The sequence below is a fragment of the Tamandua tetradactyla genome, chromosome 4, assembly GCF_023851605.1.
Source record: "Tamandua tetradactyla isolate mTamTet1 chromosome 4, mTamTet1.pri, whole genome shotgun sequence".
NCBI lineage: Eukaryota > Metazoa > Chordata > Mammalia > Pilosa > Myrmecophagidae > Tamandua > Tamandua tetradactyla.
The window spans coordinates 24,824,287-24,838,157 of NC_135330.1; the positions used below are offsets into that span (position 1 = coordinate 24,824,287).

General features: G+C 35.1%; 1 protein-coding gene across 10 annotated transcripts in view; it reads left to right on the forward strand.

Annotated features, from left to right (window-relative positions):
* The window catches only part of MROH9 (maestro heat like repeat family member 9), a 114,629-nt gene that overhangs the window by 14,774 nt on the left and 85,984 nt on the right, over window positions 1-13,871 (forward strand). For 7 of the 10 annotated variants that reach the window (XR_013173448.1, XR_013173447.1, XM_077155749.1 and 4 more), the window contains exons 3-6: window positions 362-441; window positions 9,433-9,568; window positions 10,027-10,113; window positions 12,107-12,211. Coding sequence is in view for 8 of the 10 variants with exons in the window: in XM_077155749.1 (XP_077011864.1) it covers window positions 362-441; window positions 9,433-9,568; window positions 10,027-10,113; window positions 12,107-12,211 (408 nt within the window). In the remaining 2 variants the exon portion in view is untranslated. The remainder of the gene's footprint in view (window positions 1-361; window positions 442-9,432; window positions 9,569-10,026; window positions 10,114-12,106; window positions 12,212-13,871) is intronic. The other 3 variants (XM_077155746.1, XM_077155745.1, XM_077155747.1) reach the window with 3 other exon arrangements.

Sequence of the window (13,871 nt, forward strand, 5' to 3'; positions counted from 1 at the left end):
AGGTGTGACTTGAACCACCTGCTGGTATTTCTGTAGATTGACTCTATGCTGCGTAGACTTCACAGGATGGTTACAGTTTTGAACAGAAGAGCACCTGGTAAAGAGTGCACTTAACACAATTCCATTTGGAATGCTAAATATATAAGCACAGTAGTTGCTTGTAAAAAATCACCATTTAGGGTAAGATGCCGCACTCGGTTTAAATTACAATTTGTCTGGTTTGAACAATTTTGTGAACTCGTGGGTTTACTTTCCAGTACAGTTTGGTTCACTTTAGTCGCTAAAATGAGAGAACCACACTTCATGATATAAGCTTCTCAGGTCTCTAATTATTGACCCTTCTTTTTCCTGGTACTTGCAGGAGCATTTGGCTTCCAGCCTTTTGGATGCATACTCAGGCCTGTTAAGTCATCAAGCTATGATCCTGGCCATAAACTCCAGGTAGGACAGGCTGTGATGCTCTTATTTCACCGATTGAGTATCTGTACAATGTAATATTTCTATTACATTTCTATTACAAGTCGTTATGGTGAAAACTTTTAAAGACTCCATATTCTACCGTCCAAATTAAGCCAACTATTACATATTTCTTCCTTGTGTTTCTTCCTGTTCTAGTTTGCTAGCTGCTGGAGTGCAACACACCAGAGATGGATTGGCTTTTAATAAAAGGGGATTCATTTTTTTAGTTCTTCAGAGGAAAGGCAGCTAACTTTCATCTGAGGTTCTTACATAGGAAGGCTCAGGGTAGTCTCTGCTGGCCTTCTCTCCAGGCCTCTGGGTTCCAACAACTTTCCCTGGGGTGATTCCTTTCTGCATCTCCAAAGGCCTGGGCTGAGCTGCAAGTGCTGAGATCAGGTACGCAGGGCTGCTTGGACTGTGCTACATTGCGCTCTCTCATTTAAGCACCAGCCAATTAAGTCAAACGTCATCCATTACAGCAGGCACGCCTCTTAGCCGATTGCAGATGTAATTAGCAACAGATGAGGTTCACGTACTATTGACTTATGCCCACAGCAACAGAACTAGGTGCCTTCACCTGGCCAAGCTGACAACTGAATCTAACTACCACACTTCACAATGGTCTGTATTGTGTGGATAAATGAATAATTTATTTCAAAATTATAATCATGTTGCATCGCCAAGTTTCTGTTCTACTTTTCTTTTATATTCTGTCTTATAGTTTTGCATTTTTCTAAAAAATCATATTTTCATTTTGGTGGTGGCATAGCATTTCCAATTTTTCTGAATTATACTCTATTTTACTAATATTATAATAATCATTTTTGTGCATAAAATAATTCATCTCTTTCTGAAATACTTCTTCGAAACACCCGTCTTAGTTTCCTAGGATTGATGTAACAAAGTACCAAAAACTGGATAGCTTAAAGAATGGAAGTTTATTATCTCACAGTACTGGCAGCTAAGTGTCCAAAATCTGTGGGGAGAATCCTTCCACCACTCTTCCTAGCTTCTGGTGGTTCACAGGCAATCCCTGAGCTTCAATCTCTGCCTTGGTTGTCACGTGGCCTTCTCCCCTGTGTCCCTTCATATGAAGTGCTCTCCTCTGTCTGAATTTCCTATTCTTATAAGGACACCAGTCGTATTGGATTAAAGGTGCAGTCATTGCACCTTCACACTGGAGTACTGAAGTCATACTAGAGTATGACTTCATTTTAACAACTAATTACATTTGCGATGAACATATTTCCAAATAAGGTCACATTCACATGTGCTCTTTGGGGAGCACAATCCAACCCACAACAATATCTAAGAATAAGGTTACTGATTGAGAAGATGTGGCAGCCATGAAAATGTGCGTCTGGGTAGAAAGCCTAATTCACCAACGGCCCACAGCCACACCTACCAGCACGGTTGTGGCAGCCACAAGGCCACGGAAGCCATGCCTCCTGCCGGCTTCTCTCACAGATGACCCAGCATGGTGGAATATTTCTTTGAGCTTGCTGCATTTGAAAACTCTTCCTATCCTAGTCATCCTTCCTTTCCCCTCTCCTTCTCTTGTAAACTTTTTGCACCTTGAATCCAATTTTGGCATCTGCTTTCTGTCAACCTAAACTAATCCAGATGGGATGAAACTTCTTAGAGCTTCTGATAAATGCTATCAGTTTGCTTTCCAGAAGAACTGCACTAATAATAAATGTTCCTTTAGAGCTTAGTCACCCAGAAGCTGTACCTATATACATACTTACTCACATACCTTTTCTATTTATACTTCATTATAATTTTAATTTATATTTCTTTCAATACAAGCAAGGATCAGTATACTCCATATTTATGTGTTTGTGAATTTTCTCATGTGAGAATTTTATCATGTTCTTTGCCAATTTATATAGGATTTTAGTTATGGCATATACTTTATAAACATCTCAGGATATTTTTATGCTTTAAAAATTTTACCTCCTTGTTTATCTTCATTATTAGAATTGATTTTATGTAGTCATATCTACGTATTTTTTTATTAGAGAAATTGTGGGTTTGGAGCAATCATGTACAAAATACAGAATTCCCATATACCATCATATTATTAATACCTTGCATTGGTGTGGAACATGTACCACAATTCATGAGAGCACATTTTTATAATTGTACTATTAACTATAGTTCATGGTTTAACTTAGGATTCATTGTGTAGCGTAGTTCCATGGATTTTCTTTTTAAATTTTTATTCTCTTTCTATATATATAACCTAACATTTTTCCCTTTTGAACCACATTCAGATATATATTTCAGTGCTGTTAATTATGTGCACAATGTTGTGCTACCATCACCACCATCTATTAACAAAACATTTCCATTGTTCCAAATAGGAAACCTGCACATTTTAATCTTAATTTCCCATTCCCACTCCATCCCCTGGTAGCTATATTCTAGATTCTAATTCTGTGTGTTTTCTTACTCAAATTATTTTCATATCAGTCATGCAATTTTGTCTTTTTTGCATCTGGCTTATTTCACTCAACATGATGTCATTAATGTTCATCCGCATTGGCGCATATATCAGAACTTCATTCCTTTTCATGGCTGAATAATTTTCCACTATACGTATATACCATATTTTGTTCATGGTGTATGAACATTCATATATGAACATTCATTGGCTGATGGACACTTGGGTTGCTCCCATCTTTTGACAAGTGTGAATAGTGATGCTATAAGCATTGGTATACAAATATCTGTTCATATCCCTGCTTTCAATTCTTTGGGGTATATATCTAGTAGTGGGGTTGCCAGGTCATATGGTAGTTCTAAACTTAACTTTCCAAGGAACCACCAAACTGCCATCCACACTGGTTGTACCATTTTCCATTGCCACTGGCAATGAAAGAATATTCTTATTTCTGCACATCTCCAGCACTTATAATTTTCCATTTTTTAATAGCAGCCATTCTAATGGGCATAAAATGGTGTCTCATTGAGATTTTGATTTGCATTTTCCTGCTGGCTAATGAGCTAGAGTGTCCTTTCATATGCCTTCTGGTCATTTGTATATCCACTTTGGAGAGATGTCTGTTCAAGTCTTTTGCCCATTTTTTAATTGGTTTGTCTTCTTTGTTGTTAGATGGAAGGATTTCTTTTTCTATGCTGGATAATTGTATGTGGTGTCCAAATATTTCTCCCCATTTTTTGTAGGTTGTCATTTTATTTTCATGATAAAGTCCTTTGAGGCACAACAGTTTTTAATTTTGATGAAGACCCATTTATCTATTTTTTCTCTTTTGTTGCTTGGGTTTGGGTGTCAAGTCATAGCTATATACTTTTTCTATTTTCTTTGGTATAAAATTATTACTTTTACATTGCATTTAATGCTATGTTTAAATTTCTCTTAGTTTTTTATGTTATTGATTTTGATACCCTTTAGTCTATGATATTTGTTTTAATTTATGAGCTAATTTAGTTCATTTTTCCTAATTTCCATTATACATACCAGAGATTGACAAGCACAGCCTAAATCTTTTTGTTTCTGTTTTTGTACAGTTTACAAGATAATAAAAGTTTTTGCATTTTTTAATAGTTGGGGAGAAATAGAAGAAGAAAAACAATATTTCCTGATGTGTGAATAGTTTATAAGATTCAAATTCCAGGGCCCATAAACAAAGTGTTGTTGGAACACAGCTACCCCCATTCATTTATGTATTCTGTACAGCTGCTTCTGTGTTGCAATGGCAGAGCTGAGCCAACAGAGACCATCTCTCATGCAAAACCAGATAATATATAATATTAATACAGATATTAATATCTGTATTAATATCTGTATTAATTAATACAGATAATATATTTATATTTATTATATATTTATTATCTGTTCCATCCAGAAAAAGATATTAGCACCTGATACAGATAAGCACTTAAACTTATTTTTGAATACTTCATTTCCAACGACTTATTTAGCCTTTTGAAATTTTTCATATTGGTCTGTATAAGAGAATGTTTAGAAGTTAAAAGGGGTTCAGTATCTTGACTGTGGTGTTAGATGTATGTATGTGATAAAATTTTATAGAACTAAATACACAAACACACAAGTGAGTACAAGTAAAATTGGGTAAATCTGAGTAAGATTGGTGAAATGTCATTATCCTGGTTGAGATATTTTATATAGATAAAGACAGATAGAGATTTAGACATAGATACAGAGTTAGAGTCAGAGACAGATACATACATAGATATCAATTCTGTCTATATTAAATATTGTTCTCTAGTTTTGCAAAAGGAGATAGAAACTATTCATAGGAAATTGGATAAAGACTACATGCTTTCTCTCTGTAATTATTTCTCACAACTGTATGTGAATCTACAATTTCCTCAATAACATATTCAATTTAAAAGAGCTCTGAAGCTGCATTCTGGCCCAGCATGAAATACTGAGACAGTAAATTAGTGCCACAATGAAGACAGCTGTCCTGCACATTGTATAGCATATTTTCGTCTATTTGCCATCCCATCATTAGGGTATTTTTCTAGAATTTCTACTCTGTTTCATAGATTTAGAGTGCTATTGTGGTGCCAATTTAGTGTTATTGTGTAATAGGTTCTATTATCTGATTGAGCTAAATATTCCTCATTTTTTTGAGCTTTTTTCATCAAAGTCGACCATGATATGCCTTTCCATTTATTCCTCCAAGTACAGGAATGTATTGACATGTATTTTGTCAATGTCTGGTGAAAAATATTCCAAAATATTAATTGGGGTTTCAGAGCTTGTAAAATAATTGGTGAAACATTGACATATGGTAATAATCTTCCTACTTAAGAACATGATACATTTTTCCAATTAGTCAAGTTCGTTTTTATATCTCCTTTGAAAGTTTGGAGTATTTTTAATATAGATCTTGCACATTGCTAGACTAATTACTTAGATGTGCTGTATTTCTGGTTACTTTTTTATCTTATCTTTTTGGAAAACAATTATGTCCGGCGCCGTCTCGCTCAGCTCCTGATCCTCGGCCGGCGAAGGGGACAGGAGGGAGAGAGAAAGAAGGCTCCAGACACACTGACCTGGCGGTTAACCACGACTCAAGACGCACGGCAGTTGTGAGTGCAGCTTTTACTGAGGCTAGGCATACATTCTTTATTACAGGTTCCACACGGGGCGTACTGCCTCGTGGGAGAGCGACCTCGATGCGGCCGTCAGGTACAGCTCCCTATGGGTCGTCTCTCCGATTTCCTTCCCGGGGTCCCAAATATAGCATGGTGACTACCAATAGCTGAAAGCCACGTACAGAGTTGGGATAGGTGGGTAGGAGAGGCGGATGCATACATCATGGGCGGAAGTGACGTTCGGGCGCCATCTTTGCCCGAACGTTGGGTATACGTTTTAAGCGGAAGCAGGATGTGGGCGCCATCTTAGCTCACTCGATGGGAGGGGGAAACTCTAGAGCAGGCTGCAGCCAGTCCACCAGGCCCATCCGGGAGGCGGCTCTCCACACAATTACTCATATACTGGAAAGGAATTGGATTTGTTGTTTAGAATATTTATCCTGTATTAGGTTGGGTTTACTAAATATTCTTATTAGATCATTTCTTAGAAATATAAGAAAATTTTTAACACAAAATTTTACAAATGGAAATTGAGCCATCATGTTGTTCCTACTATTAATAAGAATACGTACACTATTTCTCCATTTTAAAAAATGTTGATTTAAATAAAACCTTTTAAGGAATTACTTCACTTTTTTTTCTTAGAAATTGATGCTGATATTTATTCATTTTATTTCCAGGATTCATTAAATGTCTATTTTTATTATTTAGTCTATTATTAGATATGTACTCATTGTTTTTACGGTATTAGGCTATCTTTAAATTTCAATGATAAATCACATTTGATTGTGGTATGTTTTTGTCTTATCATTTTGCTAAATTGTTCTAGAAAATTTGGGTAAACTCTATGCTCATAAGTGAAATGGGTTAATATTGTTCAATTGTCTTTTATTTAATACAGGAAGATGCCTGATTTTCTTTCTTTGATAATTTTCTTAAATTTAGAAATTCATGTATTGTTCTATTTTTTGGTGTTTTTTTGTAATTTCAGTGAGCAAACAATGATCATTTTGTCCATTCCTTTCCTGTACTATCTGTCTTAGTTATCTTGCTCAGTTGAATTAGGCAGAATTTACAGAATACTACTAAAGAGAAAGAGAAACAGTGGTTAAGCATGAAGATTCTGGAGTCAGGCAGACTGAGCACCTGATGCCAGCTCTACCATACCCAGCTTTTATTATTTTGATGAAGTTATTTAGTTTCTCTAAGCCTCAGATTCCTTATCCATTAACTGGAAATAATAATAATACTTACCTTCTAATGTTGTTGGGAAGATATATTAAGATATTCATGCATGTAAAGTATGTAAAACCTAGTGCTTAGTGTTAAAATCCACTATATCAGTGGTTCTTCATCTCTTTCAATACTTCGTTAGGAATCAATGAAACTTAAATTCTTTTCCCCAGAAAAATAAACATATAAATATATTTTTTCATACTATTTTACATGGTTTATGGAAGGGCAGACCCTAGATTAGGGTCCCCTCTTCTGTATTTTTATTTAAAATTTGTTTGGTTTACCTAAACATTTTAAGAATCTCCCACATAATAGTTTTGCTTTTAACTTTTTACATTTATTATAGAATTTGCTTTCACTTATTGGCCAAGGTTATTTTGTACATAAAGATTCACCTATGCTACATCTTCATGTATACATGTATATTTTAGCAATATAAATTGATTAGCTTGTTTTTATCAAACCCATCTAGTAGTTTACCTCTTTTATTGACTAATGTAGCCATTCTTAGTTATTATTTAGTTTTTGCTTTCTCTCTATCTTTTTAAATCTTTATTTAAATTTGCCAGTGAGGATCATTATACTTATTGTTTTCAGTTTTTCTCATCTCATAATGTATTTATTTTGCTTATATTCTTCATTACTTGAATTGTATTTTTAGTTCCTTTTAAAATCTTGAGTTATATACCTAATTTATTCTTTTTCTCACATTTTAAATGAGAACAACTCTGTTCAGGATAGTATTCAAGTAAGGTTAAGTACTTTGATTTTTTTAATTTTTAAAATAGATCCTTGTGATCACAGAACAAAGCATATGGTTTTTTATATATATACATTGATTTTTTTTTTTTTTGCATGGGCAGACACCGGGAATTGAACCTGGTGTTCTTATCTACCGTATGGCAGGTAAGAACTCTGCCTGCTGACCCACTGTGGCCCACCCTATATATACTGATATTTTTATTCTTGAGTATATGATAAATATTTGTCAGCATCTCATGATTACCTTTCATCAGCATCTCTTGTTATCCCATTTAACATAATTTATTTACATCAATGCATTAATTATATTAAAAGCACCATTTTTGCATAAATTTAAATCTTCTACTAGAACTGTGTTTTTATTTCTCCTTGTGTCTTTAATAATTTTCACTGTTTAATTTTTTTCTATATCATTTGGGAGATTTCATATTGTCTTAATTATTAACTATGCCTCTTATTATTTTATAACAACATCTATATCTCACTTAACATTTTTCATTTGAATTATACTTTGTTCCATATTAATATAGTCCTTTACTTCTGATGTTTAATATACTATTAACATAAAAATGTAATTTTTCCCTTCTTTTATTAGGAAACTTTTACTTTCTTGTTTTTCAATTATAATTCTTGAAATTGTACTTGTAAAAGTATATATTGAGTTTTTTCTTATTGATTCTCTTTGCTTCATAATATGAAAACATTAACCATTTATCTGTCTTTTTTTAGTGTATTTGTTCACTCTTCTTCCACTTCTTACTCCATACCAATCTTTGAAACAAATAGCTCAATAATCCACCAAAAGCAAACAAATACAATATTTTAATGGGGGATGCTTCTATTCCTTCTCAAGTTCCATCCCTTACCACCTGACTTCCCTCCCCATCCTGCTGGTAAGATAAGAAAGACTTAAACTGCATTTCTTAATTCTATTATGCCATTTGTTGTAAGACACATACTCAATAACTTCTTTTTGGAACATAAAGTATATGTAGACAAAAAGCATACTTGCTGACAGTTGCCCATATATTTACATGTCTTTCTTCTTTAGTATCACAACTAAAGTCTGATTCTCAGCCTTCTTTCCATTTAAAATTTGAGCATTTATGCATGGCATCAGAATGACATGCTATTTTCCTAATCCTTATTCAAGACCTTGACCATTTTAGCATCTGTATAATTGACAATATGATTGCAGAACATTTTGAAAGACTGTTTCCTATGTTGTCAACATCTTAATTCTGCATTTTCCTAAACTGAATCATATATATTCCTGGAAGTTAAATACCTTCCACTGAAAGTTCTACTTGATGTTTTGATAGATAGCTGCTCAGAGTCTAAGTGATATTCTATTAGAGCCCATGAATGAGTGAAATCAGTCCCTCTTAGATTGGAAAATTGTCCGCTATATTCCAAGAGATTCTATTCCAGTTACACATGCCAAGGAATAACAACTGTCTTGCAACTTAACTTTCTATATGTTGATGGACAGGTTTCATTTGCTATCAGTTTGAAGATGCATTCCAATATCGAGATATGAAAATGCTAAAAACTTAGTAACCCGGATTAGAGAAAATGTGTCAGTAATAGAGCTCAGCTGTCTGTAACTCAACATGGTTTCTCTGGGCTTAGCTTGGAATGTAACCATTCGTTATGATATATTAGTCTATGGAGAAATACATTCTGATTTTATAAAGAAATCCATTCCATTATATTCGATGCACCATTTTGATTTTGAGGAGGACATGTTAGACCATGTGCCATATAAAACAAGAAACTGGAACACATTTTCTCATACACAGTCATCACTGATAAAAAACAGTACAGATAGGTTACATTTGTTTTCTCATCAATGTAATAATTGCATCTCTCATTTGCCAGCTTTGTGAATCCCTTATGGCAATTTGAAGCTCAATTGAAGATAGTGGAGTCATCCTTTAAACTTGCATTTTCTGTGCCAAATGTTAAGACCCTGAAAGAAATGGTGACCAGTGATGATGATTATGAAGACCTGGAGGTAAGATCTGTCGTCTTCTAGTCATGGTGACACTGTGTTTTATACCAGAGCAACCCCTCTCTACCTTATACCCTGGAATGTCTCCCAGCAATTAATAAACCCTGCTATCCTCTTCCTCACTTTTCTTAGCTAGAATATATAAATGGAGCTTACCAGCAAGTGCCACACAAAAAAATAAGAAAGTAGGAGCAGAGAAAGGTGGCAGTAAGAAGAGTCCTATGGTGAGGTCAGCAACATCTGTGGTCTCTACGTCCCTGGTGTTGCTGCTCTGTGCACTTGCCCTGTAAGCTGGAGAAGCAATTCATGGCATATGGCAATTGCATGAGGTCTCATCAGCATAGCTACCTCTCTTCTTTCTTGCCTTCCATTCATGGAGTTAATTTAGGACCTATAGACATTCAGTAAATTTTATCCAAAGCTAGCTGACCAGCTGTAACTGTTTTGTTGTTGTTTTTCAGCGTTTATATCAAAATATTTTAAACATATATGAGGACACTCTTCTGATCTTAGTATCTAAAGACCTCTATAAGCTACAGATCTTGAAGGTAAAGTAGACAGTTTTGAGTATAGGTTATCTTCTCTGTTTGTGAATAAAGGAAAAATAAACAGTTTTGTTTTCTTACCATAAATCTAAAGAGTTCACTAAATTTCACTTATTATTTTTCCATTTACCAGATTTGCATTTTCCTCAAATACTTAATGGATGGAAATGGTTTTTTTGTTTGTTTGTTTTACCTCTCAAGGAGTGAGATTACCTCCCAAATGAAATCATTCCTCTTTATTTGAAATACAGAGGCATTTTCTTAAGCATTTGAATTTTAGGGGATGGCATCAATGGACAGTTGAGAAGCCAAGTGTTATGTGGCAATATAAGGGTAGATGGAGTATGAGGTAGCAGTGAAAAGGAGGATCATTAGCCTAAACTTTAGTCAAGTCCACCTAACAATGAACCATGCTGTGATAGGGTCTACATGCATCCTTCTTTCCCTACCAACTTTGGTGCTATGAAATCTCATGAATGTCCTATCTTCACAGCTACCACTGTAGCAGAATAAGGTCTAAATGCCCAAAGCCCCACCATATCTAAGATCTCACTGACTTTTTACTATCCCAGCCAGAGATGCAAGACTGCTCGGGATATTTCATGGTCTTCAATTTTGTATTTTTAAGAAGATGGCATCAGGGGTCAGGACTCTGAAAATACTGGAAAAAAAGATTGAATTACTCACCAGGAGCATCCATGGAAACACTATGGTCCATTGGCTGTGCAAATAATAAAAGATATCCAAGCTAAAAATTAAGATTGGAATCCATGAAGACAAGAAGGAAAATGAAGGAAAATTAAATTTATTGAGCCAACTGGCCTAATTTGAGCCAAATACTTAGTTTATTTTTTTGTTTTGTCCTCGCTCCTCTTTGCAGTGGTTATTATTATCCTTCTTCCCCAGCCCATGCTTTTCTACCCAAACCATATGCCACTTCCCTCATGTCACTCACTATGCTGAATATTTAATTAATTAATTAATAATTAATACCTATTAATTATGTAGGTTATCTCATTTAATCCTTCATATAATCCTATGAGGGATTTACCATTATTTTTTTCCATTTTGAAGATAATGAATGGAAGAGCCACTAACTTGGGAACCTGTTACTTAACTACCTTGTTTGTATACCTACTATCCTCTAAAGACTCTCTTGTTCCTCACATTGAGTTGAACACTGGGATCTGGAAAGGGTATGAACTGCTGACCCCTCTGAGATTTAAAGACTTTTATTCACTGACAAAGGGAGGTCAAGACAGTTTTCCATGATGATGGCATGTGAAGGGAAGAGATTATTTATTGGCATTAATGCTGTGGACTCCAACAGACTGCCTTAAAAGTCTGTTAGTAATGGTTGGCATGTGAAGCCAACTAGCAGTCTTCTTCTCTCCCCAAATATATCCTGGCAACTAAAGATTAAGAACATATAGTTAGAAGTTACTGCAAGAGAGATATGAATTAAAATTAGCAAGAACTTTCTACTCAAGCTGCCTCCAGTAATGTGTTCTCCAGCCATAAACAGAAAAATTTCTGGGTGGTAAATTTGCAGAGAAAATTCTTGGATAAGATAATATGTCAGGATCAGATAACATTTCAATTCCTTTTTAAAGCTGAAACTCAAATTCTGCAATTGAAATAAAAATAAGGAGGCATATATACTTTGAAAGAAGAAGGAGAAGCAGCTGATAACAAGTCCATAGCCTCATGATAAACTCTACTTGATGCATGACAAAATGACTGTGCAAGTCGGTGTTAGTAAATGTTTGTTGAATAGAATTCAATAAAATAAAACCCAGGTGAAATTATTCTAGTAGAAGTTACTATACCAAATATTTATTATCCATATTTTAGAGATAAAAACAGATAAGGTGTAAAATAATCAGAAATGTGTGAAAGATGACAGGGAATCCTGAATTGGTGAAATTGGCAACTAAAGGAAGGGATTTGGGAAATGGACACACCACAGTACTAAGATGACTCATGTTTTTAACAGGAAATGGCTGTGTGGATGAGTCAAGATAAATCATTCCTGCAAGAAAGAGTCATGGTGATCATAAGCAGGGTGCTAAGCTTCGCATTCAAGAAAGTTAAGGGATATGTAAGTCACACAGTGCAATTGTGCCACCTGATTCTGAAGGCCACATTTCTCTACTGCTGCTTTCCAAGTCTAAGTCTTGAGAGCGTTAGATGCCTGCCTGGTATCGTTGTGCTGGTAGGTTGCGGTATCAGGAAAAGAGTCAATATCCCACCAGATTTTATAAATCAGTGCAATGTTTCTCAAACAATTTAAACACCCATTTTTTGCACAAATGAGCACAAGTGCACCAAAATCAGTTTTTCAGTAACTATCTGGATTCACCTCTATGAATTTACAAAATCGGTGTTATTTTTAACTTTATAAATTCTTCGATCCTTCTTTTCCTTTTTATTTTTTCCTAAAATGTTTTTAAAAACCCTCTATTTATTAAAGTTATACAAGTAATTCTTGAATACTTTTACCATGCAAAATGCTAGAGATAGAGCATAAGTCTTCCTTTACTATCTTCTCCACCCCTACCTTCTCCCTAGTCGACAGTGTGATATATCCTGCCAGGCCTCTTTCTATGTTCACACCAACAGACATGCAAAACAGAGCTTTATTACTTAATTGTTACTTAATGTCTGCTACTTAATGTTCTTTACTAAAGTCATATATGGTTCTGCAGTTTGTCTCTTTCATGTTCTACAGATATCTTCATGTCATTATATGTAGCTTTATTTAATTCTTTTAGCCACAGTATATATCCCACAGTTTTAAAGTTGTATAACCTAACTATTCTTCAGTTGATGGACCCTGAGGTATATTTTAACTTTTTTATTGTGAAATAAAACATATGTGCAGAAAAGTGACAAACTTCAAAGTACAGTTTAAGAAGTTGTTATAAAGCAATTCTCAAAGTTTGGAAGCGGTTACAGATTCACAGCTTCAAGTATTCCCTTCTACCTGTTCTAATACACTGGAGACTAACAAGCAGTATCAATGAAATGATTCAGTAGTCACAATCATTTGTTAAATTCTTTCTTCTCTGTTACAATTTCTCCCTCTCATTTTATCCTTCTAATCTTCAGGGATATTTGGTCAATGACCATTCTAACTTCATGTCGAAAGGTGTGTCAACATTATGAGGTAGGGGATGCAACTAGGTGATGTTCCTGTACAGACTGGCACCTCTGGGTTTCGGGGTTTATCTGATGTAGGAACACTCTGGAGGATTTAAATTTCTGAAAAATAAGCTTAGTGAGTCAAGCTTATGTGGAGCCTCAGAAGGAGCCCTAGGTATTCTTTAGGGTTTTCAGGAATACTGTGCTGGAGCTTGACATACCATGGCAATTTATGTAGCTGAAGCTTGTATAAAAGTAACCTCTAGAACAGCCTTTTGTCTCTATTTGAGATCTCTTAGCCACATCTCTGGCTGTGTGGGTTCTGTCTGCACTCTCCCAAATGGTTCCCTCTTAAAGGGCTCCATCCAGTAAGCAACCCCACCTTGAATGAGAGCAGACACATCTCCATGGAAACCATCTAATCAAAAGTTACCAACCAAAACTGGGTGGGCCATATCTCCATGAAAACAATCAAAAGAGATGCTACCTAGCAATATTGAATGAGGATTAAAGAACAAAGAACATGGCTTTTGGGGGGTACATGACAGTTTCATACCAGCATGTCAATGCTTGAGAGAGTGTCAGAGATTTCCCAGGTGGGGAAGTTCAATAGTTCC